This window comes from Haemorhous mexicanus, chromosome 8, assembly GCF_027477595.1.
Source record: "Haemorhous mexicanus isolate bHaeMex1 chromosome 8, bHaeMex1.pri, whole genome shotgun sequence".
In the NCBI taxonomy this organism is placed as follows: domain Eukaryota; kingdom Metazoa; phylum Chordata; class Aves; order Passeriformes; family Fringillidae; genus Haemorhous; species Haemorhous mexicanus.
Genome location: NC_082348.1, coordinates 31,521,399 through 31,541,864, shown reverse-complemented (window position 1 = coordinate 31,541,864; position 20,466 = coordinate 31,521,399). Strand labels below are relative to the sequence as shown.

The window sequence follows — 20,466 nt, the reverse complement described above, 5'->3', positions numbered from 1 at the left end:
CAGACAGTTGTAATTTAATGGTCAGTTGAAGACAATTCCAAAGTGCAACCTATGTCTGCTCCTGATTCTTTGGCAGAAGAACTGACCACAGTTACGTAACAGCAGGGACCATAAAAGCAGCGTTGTTTTTAACTCTGTGTAATTGTAGGATTTTCAGTGGTGTACAAGAGTTAAATTCCCGTTGGTCTCTGCCAGTTCTCTCTGGCACCCACTTGACAGTCCCCTTCACGTTCTTTGAGATCTGCTCCTGCAAATAGAAAGAGTGTCTTCCCCCTCGTTATGCTTAAATGTCGACTGAAGCAGGTCATGCCTAGTAAAGTGTGGAAATTGCATCTGGCAAGCAAACTGCTTAAGCAAATGAGGGTTCTGTTCACAAAGCCTAAACTAATCTAACATCTTTAGCCCTGCCTTGACTTTTCTGAATTGAAACAAATTTTTTTTTTTTTTTTTTTCCTTCCGGAAAGGAAAGCAACTCCTTTAAAGTACTTTCACATTACAGGCAAGATATACAGTTTAATCTGTTATTCCTGCATGACTTTCAAATAAATTTACTCATTGTACTGAGGCAAGAAAAATACAAGAGAAACACTTTTAGGCTGGTCATGAAAAAGATAGGAATATCAGGTGAACAAAGTTGTAAATTGCAAAGAGGATGGACAAAGACTCTGCCCAGACCAACCCCACAGAGATGATTATTATGCCTCCAGTAAAATCAAAGAACATTCTGAATGTGGCCTTGAATAGAAACAAGACTTGGTCATTTGGGACGGATCCAGAGCATTTGAATCCCACAGGAGTCTGGCCACTTGCAGTGTGATTTTGTGGAGGCCACTGCTTAGAAGGAGAAAAAAAATGACCTTACATCCTAAAATGAGGTCACTTCATGGAAGATAGTACAGTCTCATAGCTTTTACACAAACTTTTACATTGCTATTGAAAGCAAATTCTAATACAAATTGTCTTTGAAAGAGTTTTACTTAAGTGATATATCTGTGAAGAGACACCAGAACAATGGAAGTAACAACCCACCTAAAAAAACCCCCTATACTTTTCTGTGAAAACAGGGTTTCATCTTCTGTGTAAGGCAGAGAGAATAAAAACTGAAAGGATTTAGAACTGGGTCTAAGTTTACAGATTAGAACACAGCTGATCCTTACATGAACAGATACAGCAGACCTGTCTGACAGGACAAGAGATTACCAGCAATAATTCACACCCCAAAGGTCACAGCTCTCCATAACTTCATGGGCATTGCTCTGGCTGCCCACACAGAGGGGCTCAGGTGTGTCATGGTATAATCACAGTCTTCAAAATAAAATTCACTAGTTAATTTCACTGTGAATGAAAAAGGGAATCACAAGAATCCCAGGATTTATGCAATGGTCTTCTGAGAGAATTTTCTATTCACCGAATGGCCTCCACAGGTATTCATTAACAAGGTAACAGAAGGGCAAAGTGTAGATCAGAAACTGAAATTAATTTCCATAAAGTTAGAAGGGAATTTCCATAAAGATTTTTATTCCTGTCCTAGGTTGACTATATGATGCTTTTATCCCCAATCGTCTCGTTCAGTTTATGCTGAATAGTAAGTTTTGCACCTTGCTTCAAAGATTGAGGGGGGTAGAGGAGGAGCGCAGTTTGTTTTCAGACACTGAACTCACTCCTACACATTCCTGCTCCTGGACTGCGTTGTCTGCGGATGAACAGACGGCGGGACAGGGCTCTCTTTTTTTTTTTTTTTGCTTTTTAGTTAGTTTAGCTATCTGAGGCAAATAAGTGCCCTGGAGTGTGCTTTTTTTTCCTTTTATTTCCCTTTCTTTGGACCTGTTCACACCTGCTCTGGACTGAACAACCATAAGAGCACCAGCAGCTCGCCTCGGTGGGCCGGGCTGGGTCTGGGCCACGGCATTTCCAGTGCCAGAGGGACTGATTAGGGACTGAGTGAGCTGAACTGGAATCTGGGGAGGGGACTTTCTGGGTTTGTCATCTCCTTTGGAGCAGCAAGGGGTTTTATTGTTTAATATTAAGTTTTCTTGTTTAATAAACAGTTTTTTTCCACTTTTCTCCAAGGAGGTATTTTCTCCTGGACCGGTTGGGGGAGGGGTGGTAGAATCTGAATTCCTAGGGGGCCCTTTGGGGGTTCTTTCCCAAATTTGCCCTGAACCAGGACAATTCCTAATCAACTTCCTTTTGTGAACTGAAAAGTGGGGAGAAAAGTCAACAGCCATGGACCCAGCAGTTTGGCCAGATCAGCCTGAGGTTTCTGCTACAATAAAACAAATGACTGTCATACACAGTCAGGGGCTAATGCCATATGGAATGCTTCTCTGCTAATTATGATAGTTGTTTAAGTGCACACCTATTTCCATTTAGCAACTGCCTGAATTTCATAGGGTAAATCCAGTCCTAGTGCAACTGACATGCAAGATTGATTTTTATGCAGTAATGTCCTCAGTTACTCACCCAAAATTTCATTTAGTAGAGAACACTGAATAGAGCTGTCCTTGACTTGGGGTGTCAGACAGAACACTGTGCTCTAAGATTTCCTGAGCACTCCAGAAACAGAGGAGCTGCAATACCCCAGTGGCCAAAGCAGACAGTGCTAAATTAGTATCAGAACAGGGGCAGTCACAGGTACTGGCAGAACCATTTGCACTGGTTCTCTCACAAAGTGCCTGCTGTGATTTCTCTCCATCCCATATTCCCACCCACAGTCAGTCCTGGCATCCAAAGCCCCTCTCCCTGAACCTCAGACAGTCTGGTGGCTGCTCGGCCACAGCACAGTGACACAGTGAGGCTCCTAGCAGGGTCCACCTGGAAATGAGTCTGGCCATGAGAGGCATTCTCAGCAAAAAGAAAGGATTTTAAATTCCCCTCCAGTACTCCAGGTAAGCTTTAGTCCTTCCTTGTTGCTAGCTAGCATTTAAGTGGAATGATAATCAAAATTGCAAACCCTGAGTTTCTCCAAGGACCAGAAGCACAGATCCTTAATAAGCCAAGAGTTCTTGCATCTTGTGTGTCTGAGGCACCTGCTGGGTAAGCAGCAGGCTCACAAGCGACAGCGACCTCTAAATGTTAGCTTAAGGCTTTTACCTTTGTAAGCTCATCAAGAGCAGCCAGAAAAAAAACCCCAAGAAAACAAAATATTATTTGAAAAGTGCTTACCAAGAGAGCAGCACAAATAGGGCCATGGATGATGTAAAGCAGATGAGTGTCAGAGCTGATCCAACAACTACAGAAAACAAACAGGAAAAGAAAAAAGGCATTTATTAGCTTTGTTGGTTTGGTTTTTTTTTTTACCTTAAAGAAAATATAAAAGTTTTGCAAAGCAAGCTGAAGCTACTTACTTGTCGTTATAATATAAGCTTCTTGCAACAGCATGTATGCAGGCAGGGATCAGTGGAAAACCTGTGGAGAAAAAAGCCAGTATTTTCTTCTGTAGTAAAACCTGGTTAATAACTAAGCAAACTTGCATATTTTGTAGGACTCTTCTGTAGTTTCACCTCACCCAAACTATGTACCTGCAGAGAAAATGAACTAACGTGGACCAATTTAAACTTTCTTTCCTTAGATTTCTTTCTGAGAGCTGTGTGAAACCTTATTCCCACTGACTTGCCAAGAAATCCACAGCAACACACAGGAAAGGCAAATCAACTTTTTAGAATACAACAAGTGATCTTCATTAACAGATGCTTTTCAGGCTGCAATCTGCAGTTACAGCAAATAGGAAGGTAATATTAAAATGGTGGTTGCCTGCATGAGCACAGCTTTAACAGTGGTGAGCATGTTCTCACTGGTATGAGGACAAAGTATCAACACTGTGCTGTATCTAAAAAAACCTTTGAAATTAGACTCAGGAAATTAAGCCAAATGAAAAAAAATTAAAAAGAATAAGCAAATTAGTCATCTGGGGCCCTTGACCCTCTGGTGGTGCATGATCTTCAGGAGCTGCTGAGCACCTGTGACCGTCCAGCTGTGCCTGCAGTGGGACAGTGACTCAGGTACCCATCACACTGGAGCTGAGTGTGCCAATGCAGGGAGGCTGCCAGAGCCTTCACTTTCACTTTGTGAGCAAGCTCTTGTGCATTATCTGAAGTGAGTGGGCTTGGCTTGTTGGTTTTGATACTGATACCACTTGAGATCTTCAGTTACAGCTATTCTGTGTTTGCTTAGCGAACAATACAGGTCAAATGGAAGTGCTGGAAAAATAAATCCTTGGCCATCTCTAACTCACTTCTGACCCTCCACCCTCAGCACGGCGAGACTTCTCTGAAAACAAACATTCATTCCTGAATAAACATCTCTGAGGTGAGGAACAATGAATAATTACTTCTTAAGGTCTTTTTTATAATAGGAGACTATTTTCTCTGTTCAAAGGAGGAGTCACTTCCTGTCTCCAGAAATGCATAATCACTCTCTCAGCAGAGGTACGCACAACTTCCCACATTAATATTTCTAAGCTTGTTAAAACACTCCAGACAAAGAATTGGGGTGTGCCATCTCCACTCAAAGCTACAGCTCAGAGAGGCAAAGGTAGGGGTGTTTGAAGGAGGAAGAGGCTGCATTGACCTGAAAATGCACAAAGTGAAATCACATACCCCAGCCAAGAAGGTAATACCACATCAAGTGCTGCTTCTCAGCAAAAACAGCCACCACAATCAGTGTGTGCAGGTAAATGCCTTCACACAGCATCCAAAAGTAGTTGCAACCCATCAGGTACAGGTAGATGAACTGTGACACTTTGCAACTAATCTGCAGGAAAAGAAAAAAAAAAAAAGTATAACATAAATTTTTAATTTCCAGAAATCTCAGAGCTTTATTTGCAAAGTGGAAAAAAGATACTACTCGAAGTAATGTTTATTCCTTTTTACGCTACAATTACGTATTTATTTACTTTTTAAAATAGAATTCTCATGACATTACAACCCCCTACTTTGTGGTGACATAAAACTAATAACTGAGTCTGGCTTTTTATTCTTCAAACACAAGGACCCTGAGATCCTCCAGCGTGACAGAATGCTGCTATGATATTTTGCCTCATTGCAAATCTTACCACACTTAACCATTCCAAATCCTTAAATTATCTGACAGTAATCCCCTCTCAGTTTTTACCCATCACAACACATGCTTACAATACTTCTAGTTTTAACCTATTTATAACTGCACACAGGGACTGAGAGCTCACAGTAGGTTTTGGAGAAGCCTGGCATTTATTATTTGCATTTAGCGTCATTCAAAATATATTCTACAGTTCAAACGCCGTTATATAATTTATTGGGAAATCTAAAATGTGAGGTTGTGAACAAGGAGCAATAGCTAACTTGAAGTTTTGATCACATTAAATCCTTTTTCCCTTCTTCCAATATTGCTGTCTGTTTGATTGTTCTGTTTCTGCCACTTGGCTTAAAACAAACCAAAATCCAATATTGTTTTACCATTTTCTGCTACCTAACTCACTTGATGATGACTATTAGCAGCTATCTCAGGTATGTTTTCCAGCACATTGATGACTGCTTCTACAGGAGAAAAGGAAATTATCTTTTTACTCGATTCAGCTTCTGCAGTGTTTAACCTAACTTCCACAGAATTAAGATTTATCTTCCATGTCTAAATAATATACCCAGAGCTATGGATTTATTTATGTACTTCATCTTTAGAATATTGTGTTGCAAAAATAGAAATCGTACTTATTTTAACTGAAGATGGCCAAGTTAAAGCCATAAGAAACTAGCAGACAGATCCAAAACACCTTGCAAAACCTTTTTTCCTGCCCTTCCTTGGTGAATTCAGCTGTCAGCCTCCCTGAACCTTATACTCTCGCAATAAAGCACAACCATCTAGAATCGGCTTTTCTGCGGTTGTTTCAGGGCAAATGCCATTCTGTGGAGCTGGGAAGAGGCATTCAGTGAGCTCAGCCCCACTTTTCCTATTTCACAGCCTGGAAAGTGCAGTGTGCCAGGCACTGTGAGACGAATGCTGTCACACGGACACGACGTCAGTAGCACTGCACACAGCATTTCATCAGCTGTGCACCCCCACCTCTGCTGCACCATTCTCTGAGCCACTCACCTACAAACAAGCAGACTTTGCCAAACAGACTTTCACTTACTGGGTTGGTTGCAACTAATTCCTGGTTGTTGGCAACGGCCGTCAGTGAAATTATTGTTACAACAGAGTTGCAAACAAAAGAGAAAAACAGATTTTTATGCAGGGTAATCCTTTGGCAACTCAAGCTCCTGGAAAAGAGAAACAAGAACAAATGAGTACATGGGAGGACAATTATGTGTACTTGGGGACAACTCTGACATTTGGAAATGCTAGAGCTCTTGATTTTACTAACAAGCCCTACATCAACCCTTTCTTCATGTCCAGAGCAAATTTAATACAGCAAGAGGAAGAAAGAAAGTACATTTAGATCCAATATGCTTACAGTGAAGGATCTGCTTTGTAGTGGACAGCTGAAAGTTATTTAAATGCTGATAATAATTTTCAGAGGATTTACTCTTTTTTTTTGGTTAGTACCTGAAGAATTTCCCAATTACCTATCACACCTGTGCTTGATGAAGCTGTCTTGCCCTGTTTCCATTTACCCAAACCTGTTCAGATTTTTGAGGGTCATTCCTGTTACTCACATCCTTGTCATTCTCTTTCCTTCAGCCCAAAGCTAGAGAAAGATCTAAATAAGCAAAGTCCAACTGACTTTTGTGTATAACTAAGTTACAAAAATTTATAGGACGTAATTATAAAATCCCTAGAGAACTGCATTTAACAGTGTTCATTTCTAAAGTTTGCTTTTAATCTTGCAATAAAATTAAAGAGAGAATATCTTTGGAAGATAAAGAAAAAAACCCAACAAAAATTCAACTATCTCAAAGAATGTTTAACTTAGGTGCAGCAACTTTCTGTTTTTCTGCCATTCTAGAGGAAGCAGGAATAACTTAGTGTAATCAAGGAGGAGGGACTGCTTCCCTTTCAAGTTTTTCAGTGAACTCCTGGGTTGCTTCAGAGACGGCACCGAGTTGCTGCAGAGTCCCCACACCTGCCTGTCTCCAGTTAATGGCCAGAGAGACTGAGTGCAGCTGATTGTCTCTTGGGAATGACAACTGGGGGAGAAAATCTACCACTTACACACATGCCACTGAGAAAAATCAGAAAGACATTCAAAAGGGCAGCAGGGGACATGTCTAAACTGCCACCCAAGGGAAAAAAAAAAAAAAAAAAAAAATCCAGTTTTCTGGCCTCTTCAAATAGCATGCCTGGAAGAAAAGATAAAGGAGGGACATTGGTGATTCATTTTTATTTTGAGAGGGTAGAAGGGAGACCTTTACATTTTTTCACAGAAATGCAGATATGGAATCTTCACAAAGGCTGGAGGAGTATATTGAAAACTGCTGACACTTGAAACAACAACCAAGGTGACCCAGAGGAAAAAAAGGACAGCCCCATAAGCCTGGCCATAGGGCAGAACTTGGCTGCATCCTTGCAGCTCCCACAAGGGCAGTGTACCAAGCACCCACAGATCCCTGCACTGAGTTCATAGTGCTCACTGTGCAAGCCCTGAGACAGACAGTCCAAGCCTATGGCACTAAAAAGAGGGGAAGGAAAAGGAAACCCCTCTAGAAACCAGTGCTGCCATTTAACAGGGACCTATAGGAAACTTTGGTTGCCACGTGTCATTTGGCTGAAGAAAACACAAAAGAAAAAGTTTGAAAATATGGAAAACAGGGTTGCATATGAATTTGAGGAAAAAAATATTCCATTAGGCTCTTTAGGATTTTACTTGAGTCTTGCTTTAATGCCCCAAAAGGTTAAAATGTCATGATTATAACATGCAGGGTCTTACATTCTTTGCAAATATATTTTTCTGTGGGTTTTTTCCCTGTATGTTTTATAATCGAAAAGAGAGACAATGCTAGATTCCAGCGGAGGGCTTTGTGTAAACAAGTCCTGAACAGCTCTGGAATTCTGTCTGCTTATTGTTAAGACTCAAGGTTCAGCTGAGCAAGAGCACGTACAGCTAATGGGGCCATCGCTCCGGGTCATCCCGCAGCTGTTCCTGTTGAATATTCAAACACACCCATCCACACCCACCTCCACCCATGCATGAAAGGACTGAAAGGATCACCGGACAAGAAACAGAAAGCAAGACTGATGGCATTTAAAAACTAAGACTGTTTTTGGTAATAAAAAGATTTTTCCTAAGCTTCCCCACCCTCTCTCTTCTGTTATCCTTCCTATAGCCCTTTTTTCTGACCGTTTTTCTTAATGACATAATATCCTTTAATCACTTAATTCTCATGTCTATGATCTAAGTACATTTGAATGACCAACCCCTCAATTAAACCTCAAATAAAAAGAGACTTCCTACTATATTATCTATTTCCTTTTTTTTGTTTTTTTTTTTTTTTTTTTTTTTTGGACTCCTGTATATCTTGGGAACTGGGAACCATTAATTTCTCAAAAAGAAAAAAGGGTGACATTTTCAAAAGCCCCTAAGTGGGTTTGAGATCTAAGTTTTTAAGGTATTTCAATATTGCAAAACTCAACCAGTAAGATCCACGTAAGGATCTAAGGGGAATTATCAGTTCAGATGACATTAACTGGGTGATTTAGGTAGCTCTGTCTCCACAACAATCCAATAATCAGTGCTTTGCCCACTCTCTCTTTAACACACAGCTGCTCTCCTCTGTGAATGCTGTCATGGGATTTGATGTGACACTTGATCAAAACCTCCTTTGTTTCAGGTGGGTTTGAGGTTTTTTTTTTTTTGTTTGTTTGTTTTTTGTTGTTGTTTTTTTTTTATTTTGGCTGCTTTGATTTTTGTGGGGAGGGGTGGGGGCATCTTTGAAACTGCAGCTCCTTTTATCCTAAATCACTGCTTTTTAAAGTATTCTCTTGCCTCAGTTTTCGTTCATTATGAAAACCATACAGTTATTTTAGCATTTGCAACACGTGCATGATCTCGAGTATGTCACAATGAGAAAGCAGAGACACTGCAAGAAGTTACTTTTATGTCTCATAGATGAGTTTTCAGAGATGTTCAGAGTTCCAAGCTTATGATCCATTTCATTCTGTTAAACCAAGAACTCCAATGCACTTGGGGGAGCCCAAGTCACAAGCTGGACAAGTATTTCCAAGGAGAAAATTTTCTGAAGAAAAAACAAAATTTAAAATGCAGAAAAATTTTAGTCCTAAAAAATAATTCAAATCCCAAACAGTTGATATTTCCTTTGGAGAAAAAAAAAAAATCCAAATTTCTAGTCAAATCTAAAGATATCTTAATGATCAGGAATCCTGCAAATGTCATCTGGAAACTGTCAGTCGACTTACAGATTAAATGTTTTGGAAACGACAAATTCAAAGGCACCCCCCACAATAGGAAAAAAAAAAGTCCACCTGTTAAAGCTACGAATAATTATCCAAGCCTTAGCTGATACATAATACATCCTGGTATTAATCTAGGTCCTTAAATACCCTTCTGCTACTAAAAATACTTTAGAGGAACTGTACATCCCAAGAGAACAGCTTGCAGAGGACTTTCTTTAGCTTCCTTTGAATTTTGTAATTTCCTTTTATATCCCAACATAAACCACAGTCTAGAAAATGTGGTTTGTGGGTCTGGATTCATTCCATGTGGTCTCTGAGGAAAGATGATCCTTCTCTCAGAGAAGAAAATCCCTGGATGGTGAGACAAACATGACACAGGATGGCAGCACAGCAGATCACCTGCTTTTGCAGTAAGTGCCACAAGCAAAGATGAAATTACTTTGGTTTTCATATTTCAGTACAGAAAAATCATGCTTGACTCTCTGTGAACTTGTAAAATCATCTCCTACTCCTTTTCCCACGTGTTAAAACATTTTTCCTGTCACATTAGATATTTAGTCTGCTAAGCTTTGTGACATTCATTGCAATAGTACTGTCCATTTTTATGCAAAATCAAAGCTCTTATAATGACTCAGAGCCATTTCACACATTGAGTTTGTGGAAGGAAAGTGAATTTGGAAAGGAAAAGTGTTGTTTTTACAGACAGTACAAAAAGAAATTGATTGAAAACCAATTATATGTGTTTTCCTCATGAAACGAGATCAGAAAAAAACTGAAATGCTATCTCGAATACTGGATTTTCAAAGGAAAGGCTACAAAGTTTAAACACTCCTGTTTGTTGGGGATTTGCAGAAATGCTGTGGAAGCCTGGGGAAATAAAGCACAGTTTAAAAAAAAAAATTTTTTTTTTTTTAATCAGCTATCAGCTGCCTCCACCTAATCAAAACCCACAGCATGAGAAGAGCAGCATCCACTGGCACTGGCAGTACCTGCTATTGCTATTTAAATAGCAATAGTCAGGAGGAAACGGAGGCTGGAGTGTGGCAGCTGGATCAGGAGCAGGAGAATGTGAGGAGCAGATGTGCAGTGCCAAGGAGAAAGTGTTTAGGAAATGATTAAAGCAGGCTGACAAGGGCAGCCTGCTCTGGGCACAGCAGCAGCTGGCACAGGGAACTACTTGTCTTTCTCAGCTCTGCCCATGTGGCAACACTCCTGGCTTCACCTTTCCACCAGGCCTCAGCAGCTTCTTAAAGGAAAAAGAAAAAGAGGTCTTTCATAGGGAAGCAAAGAAAGTTCACCAAATATGAAGTAATAAGACTAATTTCAAAAGGCCTGTGTATTGTATTACAAGCTGTTGGGACAATGGTGACACACTGCTCAAACTTCCTTTCAAGAAGGTGACATAATTGTTAGTCAGCAGATGACAAGCCTGTCACGCACAATACTGTGAATTAAAAAATGGGATTATTCTTACTATTTCCATTTCTACTGTAGCTCTTAGCCTTACTTCCCTTACAGTTGTCATATTTTGTACCACTTTGGAATGTTACTGTACCTATCAAATGTCATCGCTGTTTTGGTTCCCACTTGCTCTTTAGTTCAGTTGATCCTTGGAATCACAAAACATCCGGACTTGGAAGAGACCCACAAGGATCACTGTGTCCAATTCCCAGTATCATACTGTAATTTAGCACTAAAAAATCCAGACATCACAAACCCAAAGTGAACAAACGTTTTCCCGTTTCCTATTTTCAATATATTCTACAGTTTTTGGGTGGCAGGTTTTTGATTTTAGATTTCTGAGAAAAGAAACCTCCGTTTTTGTTACAATACGAAGTCCAATGGCAAACCTATATACTGGCTTTCTTCAGCTTCCTGCTCCATCTAATTATATTTGGATGGCTGGTGTTCCAAAGCACTGAAACCAGGATTGTGGCAACCACTGGGATTTGATGATGGATTTTAAATATACTTACTTAAAATAAAAGAATATGCCAAGAGAAATCAGAAGTGACGCAATTGAAAGTCCGTGTCCAATGATGGCCAAGTAATACAAGTTCAGAGCAGTCTGCAATACAGAAACAATGCCAAGTGATTCAGGCAGAGCTACTGCTGATAAAGCACATATTTATAAATCTCTTCTTGCAGTTAAAGTGACTACAGCACTGATATGGAAAAACAAACAAACCCAAAACCATCTCAGGTAATGATGGAACAAGTCTTTTCTCAGCATTCAAAGACACTTCCTTCAAAGTGAGCTATGATTATGGTGCTGGAAATTCAGTTTTTATTGAGTATTTCAGGAAGGGCATGAAAAAAATTGACAATGACTCAAAACCAGTGAAGACTATTATGTTAAATAGTCATAATTATGTTTCTATAATATGTTATGTTAAATAAGCCTGCTGCCAATTATGGAAGTATGAAAATCTGGGTAGATACAAAAGGTTTAAAAAAAAAGGAACTGGTGATTTAAAATTCTGAATATGTTCATGTTATCATTCATTCCTGTAGCTAATATATTAATTAGCTAATTAGCTGTATCAGAGAGTAGCAAGCCTTTGCTTTCAGTCATGGAACCTGTCTTGCAAAAAACCCTTGCTACATGAAATGTAAGGTTATCATTTGGCACATATGGAAATGAAGATTTTCAGGTTGAACTTTATACTCACACAATAAAGCACAACTATTTGGGTTCCATAGGGAGAGTTAGAGCACACATACAAATGCTCACATACTGCAAACTCTGTGTATCCCCTGAACTTACCATTCCAAGTTAGAGCAGAGTAATTGCAGCTTGCTATATGTACTGACTTTTGAGATTTAAAAAAATGATAAAAAAGATTAGAGGTAAAGCTTTAAGGAGGTTCTAAGATGACGCAAAGGTAACTCTTGATGTGTGCTAGAAATTTTCAAATCACAATTATTTTTTAAAATGAGATAGCTTCCTTGAAAAAAAAAAAACCAAACATCAATGCAATAGGTATAAATGGAACTTATTGTGAAATTTGGAAAGTGAACAGTTTGTGAGTGCGAAAAATTGAGCGTTACCCCAAAATGCTAAAATTTGAAATGTATAAATGACAACAGCTGTTCTGGGACAGGGCCATATCCTGTATCACCCCCTCACTCAGTGGCCAACCTTGGCAGAGGTGCGTTTAAAGGATTTAGAGATTGCCCCACACTTTAGAACAGGCACAAGAGCATGGTACAGCAGGGAGCACTGCTGAGGGCAGTAGAAATAAGAATTAACAAAGCACAACAGCCCCAGTTACTGTGCAGTGCCCCACTCACCTTCCAGGCACGGTGATGAGATAAGGCTGCTGAGCAAAACACACAGCTGCAGCAAGGCCTTTGGAGCTGTTATTCCATACAATGGCTTCAGATTTGTGAGAGTTGAAATATGCTGGCAAAACAACCTGAGGGGAACTACCTCACTGTTCATAAAGAGGGACTGTCATAGATCTGCTCCTTTCTGAATAATATCCTCCATTCCCAGCCCAATATTAGCAAGAATCAATGAATTATGGCAATTCTGCTAATAGAATTAAACTGCCATTAGCAAAATCAAAGTCTCATGATATGAGAAAAAGCAATAATTAAGTGCCTTATCATCTGTAACTATCTTTTGCCCAATATGGTTTTTAGGTGAGTACCCTAAGGCATTCAAGAGCAATGGTGCAGGCAGTTAGAAACTATTACAGGTCAGATTTCTTGACACACTCTGCTACTACTGAGCCCTTTAACACGAGGTTCAAATTAATTTACAGCCTGTCCTGGTCTGTGGTTTGTATTCCTGGTTCTTGGGAACCTACACTTTCAATTTACTGCTTCTTCCCATGACTGAATGTTACATAAACATAAGGAATATTAGGGGACATAGAGTTGGGGAATGGGGCAAAATATGCAATTTTGCCCATTGTATCCTCACATATCACAAAGGAATTCGAAGAGGTCATTTAGACACTTTGTTTTTCTTTTTCTAAATCTTTTAATGGATGGGCATGTTCAAGATAAAGTGAAGTCTATAAAAATAGCATTTATACATAGACCCCCACAAGCACAGAGCCTACTTCTGATGTATAGAAACTTGTATTGATTCTCAGGTCAGTTTCTTGACATGGGTACCATGCACTTATTCCTCTCCTACCTTCACTTTTTCATGAGTATAGATATTGCACTGGGTGTAGTTTGTCCAGGTCCTGTTGCTTTCTGGGTGTCTGAACCAATTCCCATTTGGATCACAGATCTTCGTAACTTTTTCTGCAATCAAAGTTGACAGAACGAAAAACAAAAGAAGAAAAGTGAAAGAAAAACAGAACAGTCAGCACTGAAATTCTCTTTCCTGATGCCAAGTATTTAATAAGGACTGGCAAACAAATGACAGCTTTATTAATATGACTAGGGAGACTTTGCTTGTTACTATGAATTCTGAGAAACTTGAGGCCATTGCTTTTGCTTGGCAAGGGCAAGCAATGATGTCATTCTCCTTAAGAAAACAAATAGATTTTCCCTCTCCAATCCATTAAGTATCAAAATACATTGAACTAACTGTTAGAGAACTACCAGATGAAGTGACAAGAATATTTAAATGTCTTGCTTAACATCCAAGATGGGAACTGAACTAACATCCTACCACTATAAATTAGTATTGGACAGGCAGGAAAACATAAATAGCAAAACTGCTCAAGAACCAAACTGGAAAATTGCTGGAAACACAATGATTTCTATCATCAAACAGAGGCATGAAAAGACCCTGGGAAATACAAAGAAATCCACGACATTTTCCACATGCTCACAAAGCTTAGCCCACAGAAACAGGAAATGATTCAAAGTGGGAGAAACTCTTTGTCAACTTCAACTGTTAAATTGAGGTAAAGTAGTAAGTCATGTTTCTTCTTGTCTGTCAGAAAAGCTCATCTCTAAGAAGAAAAAAGTGTAATCTAACTTCAATTCCTACTGCCAAATCTACAGAATCTCTCAGGGACACAGCTCAGAAAAGAAAATTAGTAACTTGTCAGTTTTCTATGAGACAAAAGGAAAACGCAAATAACGAATCTTGAGTTTCTGAAATCCTGGAGCATTAATGACTTGAGTGAGGCAAGCAAGAGACATCAAGCCCTCAGACTCTCATTTCAGTGAGAAATACAGTGATGTAGAAGTCCTTGCACTCATACCTGATGGGTTGAAATCCTGAAAGTAGTCAGGACAACGCTGCACTGACACGGTTCCGGCAGCAACATCACTCCAGCACAACCAGCCATCCCAGGTCCTGTTGCAGTAAGGACCTGCAAACAGAGAGCACCCTGGGAATAAAACAATTCTTCCTTCAGAATGGTCTTTCAAAGGTAAGCTGTAGGACTGGGTAAGGTAGGTTTGCAGCAACGGGAAAAAAAAGAGAAAAGATTTGGCAGTGGTTGATTAAAACCTCACTTAGCAGAGACAGCTCCTTATACATACATTTCTTTGAACACATTTCAAAATCTTTTCTCCTTCACCTTGAAATGGCCTACATCTACAACTGGCAAACCTCAGATCTAGAACATGGCGGGCAAAACCCCCCAAATTGCTTCATACTCAATAATGTGCCTTAGCAAAGAGCCTCACTCTTTCAAAGACAGCTTTACTGAATTTATTTATATTTTGGATGTACACCAAGCCTGCACATATGTTTGCTCATCCACAGAGTACACAGTGGTATCCCAGAAGCCATGAGAAAGCCTGGCTGGGAGGCAGCCCCAGCTGCTCTGCCTCAGGCTGGGCTGAGCCTGCAGCAGCCACTGTGGACAAACGCTTCCCTAAGTGCCCCAGGAACAGGGAATCCAGTGTCCCTCAAGAGCCTGCTCCAGTGTCTCATTGCTCACACACATTTCAACATCTAAATAAACCTCCTTGAGAATGAGCTGCCATTTTACCAACAGCTGCTTTCCCAAAACTCAATGACACAGTCATTCTGTGTGCTTCCCTACAACTTTCAAGATGTTTCTATTATCTCATTTCAGTTTTCTTTCAAAGGCTGATTAATGTCCCCATCTCAAAGGCTGCAGCTCTCAAACTTCATGTAATTCCTCCTCATCTGAAGATTTTCCAATTTGTGCAGATCCTTCTGAAGCTGTGAGGCCCCCTTATGCTGTGGGCATGAGCTTGCACTGCCATATCTGTATCCATTCCTGACCTCCCGGCACTCAGCTCCTCCAAAGAATCATTTCAGAAGAGAAAAATCTCTTTGTAGAAGAACACAATCACCTTTCCTTGCCTCAAAAGCCACTCAGCATTTCCAGAACCTTCCAAGTAAATACAGCAACAGGTGGCGTGGCTGAGGTCAGCTCTGAGTGACTTACCAGGAAAAGCAGTAATGACACCAGCACAACCCTCAGGGCAGGGAAACTCTGTGGATTAAGATACTTACAATTTTTAAAGGCAGATGTGACCAGGCAGACAGAGGTATAAAAAGAGCATGAAATGAAATAAGGTGGTAAGATTAATCAGTCATGATTTTTAATGTAGATATCTACTTAAATTAACATTTTCTTATTTTATCAGAAAGAAAAGCTTTGTGTTATATCTGAAGTGGTGCTATGGGCAGATAGTATAACATAACACTTCATGTATCCCGAAGCGATGTTCATAAAAAATTGGGAAAATATTGTTACAACCTGAAAAATAATTGCTAGCAAGATAAGAAATTAATATAACTACAGGACCCTGAATTACTGCAATAGCATCTGTTGACCACTTACATTAGTAAAACCTCATGAGAAAGCAATCTCTACCTTCTTTCTTGTGAACAGGGTCCTGCATAATCTTCTGGTAGCATTCATACTGTGCTGTCATGATTTTATTCCTTGTAACACTCAGCTGGGCAATGTCCATTGTGGAGTTCTGGTGTCCTTCAGCTGGAGAAGCAGTGGCAAAAAACTAAGAGGAAAAACACTTCTTTTAGCAAATCACAAGTACAAGCTCCAACATTTTCAACATCAATCTTTTCAAATATTGTACTTTAAATATGATTTTACTGAAAGAGAGTGATCTTTAAATCTTATTACTGACCATAAGATTTTATGTTTTTCTGGCAGTTCTTACTACTGAATCTTGATAAATATCTCCTGAATGAGCACAGGGTAGGAACAATTGGCAAGATTTGTAAATAGGAACGGCAACGCGCATAAAAACCACTGAGACAGTCAGAAGCATATGAGCAGCTTTTGTAAAACCCAGTGAAATATATCAAAGTTTAGTCTAAAAGACATTTCAGTCAGGCCCCAAATTACCTTTTATGTAAAAAGACCTTCCATATATTTTTTGTACTGAAGCATTTAGCTTGTCCAGAGCTATCTGGTTTCTCTGTAGTCAGGTGAGCCATAAAGTCAACCCTCAGAAGAGAGAATGTTATTCAAAAGACAAGACATCCACTTTGATAGTTATTAAACGTAAAAATTTTTAAAATCTTAGGAAAGTTGATACTGACCACAACCTGAACCTTTTGAGTGCATTTTTAATAGTAATTAAATATTTTATGGGAAGCTACTAAGCTACACAGAAAAACAAAGCTGCAGATTGAAATACTGCACCACTGCGGTACAAGGGATGAAATTTCAGTTTCTGAAGATGTCTCTGAATCTCAGTTATTGTCTCCTCCTGCTCCTCCTGGGGTCTGCAGGGTCCTGTCTCTGAGTCACTTGTTCACTGCTACTGTTCTGAGCCAGCAGAGAAGATGCTGGATTCAGCAGAGGTAAAAACTATTTCTGTTCCTTTGCCAAAGGAATTTAACAGATAACAGAAGGTAGATAAAGATCCTGTTGTGCAGGAGCTACATCTGAACACAAGATCAGCTCTTTCTGTGCTTCCATATTAATAATTTCTGTGGTACTCTGTACAGGGTTGTTAAAGCTGGAAACGATTTTAAAAATTCATAAGACTCACCATAGTAACCAATGAGAGGAGCAGCAAAAATGTGATCCAGATTTGGGTCATTTTTCTATCTGGTGCAGTCAATCTTACGTTGTAGCTGAATGAACTCAAACTGCAAGAGAAAAAAAAAAAAATTAAAAATATTCACAATTAATGAAAGCCAACACTGATAAAAGAGTTTCACGTTTTATTTCTGAACTAGAACAAATTGGTGGAGGTGCTCTCCATTTCTATTCATGCAAAGTGATGCCATGTGAAATACACCAAAACAAGGCACTCAGCTCCTCAGCACTCAGCTCCAGCAGCAGGGTTTTCCTGCTCTGCTGCCTCCAGTGCCTCAACCAACACCTTCAGAGGGTTTTCTACTCTGCTGCCAACCCCACAGCAAACAGCCCCAGACACAAACTGCACTCTGGCCATCTCTGCCTTTGGGAGCCCACAGAAAACTGCAGGTCAGTTCCCTCAAACACACTCAGACTTTCAAACACACACATTTATTTCCCATTTTCTTCCCACCTCCTGATGTTTAATTTTGCCATTTCTGGAATAACTGATCTAGTGAGAAGCCACTTCATCCTGAACTTCCAGCTTTTCAAGGATGATAGCAGCAATGCAAGAATTCATTGTGAGCTGTAAAATAGCTTCTGGGTCTGTAGTACCTGTAGTTTCCTTATCTGCCATTGGAGGAAAACACAAATACCCAAGCCAGGTATGACCTCCTTACACTGCAGACTCTTCTTGGAATTGATTCTTGAAGTGAAAAATTCACCCCAAGCATAAAATATGCACAATTATTGATGAAGCATGTAGACCATCTATTCAGTGTGACCCTGCCGTGACAGCTGCCCCAAAAGGAAGGCAAATGTCAAGGAGTTTTGTCTTTTAAGATTTCAGTGTCCTGAAGTATCCTGAGAAGATCACAAAGCCGAGCCTGGAACTGAGATAAGACCTCTTCTTCTGATTGCATTGTGACAAAAGAGCTCTGCATACTCAGTTTAGTTATTACAGCTACACCACATTTCAAAACCCCATGTGTCTCACTGCAGCAGCATTAATGAAGCTTTTCTGAACTAAGAGAGAAGAAATAACATGTGCATGATCTTAGGTCCCTGGTACAGATGAATTCACTCCAACTTTCACAATGTGATTTAAGACACAATCCTTGCATACCCAAAGTCCTCACCCAGCTCAGAGAGCCCATTGCCAGAGCATGCAGAGGGCAGTGGGTGCTGCGCCACACACAAACCTGCATCTGGCCCAGGCCACATCCCCCTCACAGCACACCTGCTCTGTCTCTGGAAGTTTTCTTTTCCAGCAGTGATGTGCTGTGAGAGAATGGGGGAGGACAAACAACTGGCTGTACGCTGGCAGGCAGAGATTATGGCTCATTTCACCCCTGTCCCAGTCACAAAAAGCCAACATTCAACATCAAACTCTTCTGCTTTTATGCTGGGACTGGGTCCTTCTAATACAACTAGAGGACAATAAACAGCTTCTTGTAGGACATATGAACTACTAAATATGAAATCACTGCTGTTTATTGCACAGCCTGCTGCAAAGACAAGAAATGTGCTGTAAAATCAGCTGTGCCTGTTTAACCCAAACTAAAGTTATATCCATAATCTTCCTTCTATTTTTACCAGTGGCATGCAATCCTGGAACACTGCTGCCAATTGCACAGGTGAGGCTCTGAAATTCAAATCTGAAGGATCTTAAAACATTTAGAGGAAGACCAGTTAGCATACATGAAATATATCCTTGGTTTGAGCTACTAATTGCCTGCAAAATCCACATATCAGGAACCAAAGTGAATAGATAACTTCAAAGACCTTGATCTGCTAGCTAAAGAAAAATTTAAACATCTTTGTGCAGTGGCTAAGGCTTGAATAAAACCAGATATCTAAAATATATCTAAATTAACAGAAGGGCAATATGAGCTGAATTCTGCATGAAAACTGGGGGCAAGCGTGATTAATTAGAACTTATTACATGTTTCATTCATTTAAAGCTGTGTCTGTTTTCCTGGGGGGAAAAACCCTGACCTTCCAAGGAAATTGGAATTAATAACTTACTGTAAAGTAATTCAACAATATTTTCTCTCCCAAGCATGACAAAGCACATCTGTGCAGGGTTAAAACCCACAAATGATGCACACAGGACAAGCCAAGAGATGAACCACAAGTAGAAAATAGCAACAATAATTTAGCGTATGTTTTTCTATATATGTATACAAGAGTTCAAAATAATTTTCTCTACAATAGTTCCGAAAATCCTTATGCTAAAACAAATGTTGGATGAAAAACTTAAAATGCGTGTTTGTATATTGCTCTCACTTAGCCCTGCTTATTTTAATTTATCTAGAAGATACAACATCATATAAACAAAGGCAGAAAAGATCTGCTTTGATTCAGAGTCCAAGTTTATTTCTGTTTCACAATATCAAAAGTCATCCCTTAGCTCAGTTCCTTTAATGGTCCAAGTCTTTCCATACCTAGTAGTTCTGTAGACATTTCCTATCAACTGCTCCAGTATCTGCTGCTAAATCATTAACTCTTCCCAGGAGATAAAATGTTAAGTCAAGCCTATAATGCATTCTATGCTTTCCACTCATTTCTCTCAGTTGCTAACATATAGAGAGAAGAAATTCCCAACCACTGCCCTTTTCTAAGCATCTCTACTTATGGACTTAATTACAAAGTGCAGGGTGAAGGTCATTCAGATGCCTGTTTGAACTGCAGGAAAGCACTTCTTGCATCACTACATGAATTCATTCACTCAGCATTTATTCCAGTTAGTCTGGACAAGACCTTTCCAAGGACAATTAAGAACTTTCTTAGGGTTGGACAGCAATATATTCCATTGACTGAGGCAGCAAGCCACTGCTGCTAAGAAAGTCAGGCTGCTTTTATTAATCATCTTCTCTGATGAGATACAAACCAAACCTAATTCTCTGGAAGTTCTTTCCTTCTCAAAGCTGGGAGGTATTAGGCACACAAGAAATTTATAGTGAAAAGAGACCATTCTTAGGTTTCCTTCAATAATGATGCTTCCCCAGTTGTTCTGCTCTTGTAAATCTGACAAGTCCATCATGGGACAGAGAACTGTATTGGATTGAGATTAACCTGAGTGTCTTGAATGAATCCCTTGACTCCACTCTGTGACAGTGGGAATCTGCACAAAGGCCAGTAGGGCTGGGATTGACATGGCAGGTATTGACTGAAACTGAGT

The 20,466-nt window shown here is 39.8% G+C and overlaps 1 protein-coding gene across 5 annotated transcripts in view; it reads right to left on the bottom strand.

Annotated features, from left to right (window-relative positions):
- Positions 1-20,466, bottom strand: part of LOC132330746 (calcitonin gene-related peptide type 1 receptor-like) — a 63,867-nt gene that overhangs the window by 13,183 nt on the left and 30,218 nt on the right. For 2 of the 5 annotated variants that reach the window (XM_059853466.1, XM_059853467.1), the window contains exons 2-11: positions 17,251-17,350; positions 16,101-16,245; positions 15,669-15,716; positions 14,505-14,633; positions 13,478-13,590; positions 11,304-11,395; positions 6,110-6,236; positions 4,599-4,752; positions 3,348-3,408; positions 3,166-3,232 (exon numbers count right to left, since the gene is read on the bottom strand). In XM_059853466.1, the coding sequence (XP_059709449.1) occupies positions 3,166-3,232; positions 3,348-3,408; positions 4,599-4,752; positions 6,110-6,236; positions 11,304-11,395; positions 13,478-13,590; positions 14,505-14,633; positions 15,669-15,716; positions 16,101-16,245; positions 17,251-17,301 (987 nt within the window). In that variant the 5' untranslated portion in view covers positions 17,302-17,350. The remainder of the gene's footprint in view (positions 1-3,165; positions 3,233-3,347; positions 3,409-4,598; positions 4,753-6,109; positions 6,237-11,303; positions 11,396-13,477; positions 13,591-14,504; positions 14,634-15,668; positions 15,717-16,100; positions 16,246-17,250; positions 17,351-20,466) is intronic. The other 3 variants (XM_059853468.1, XM_059853469.1, XM_059853470.1) reach the window with 3 other exon arrangements.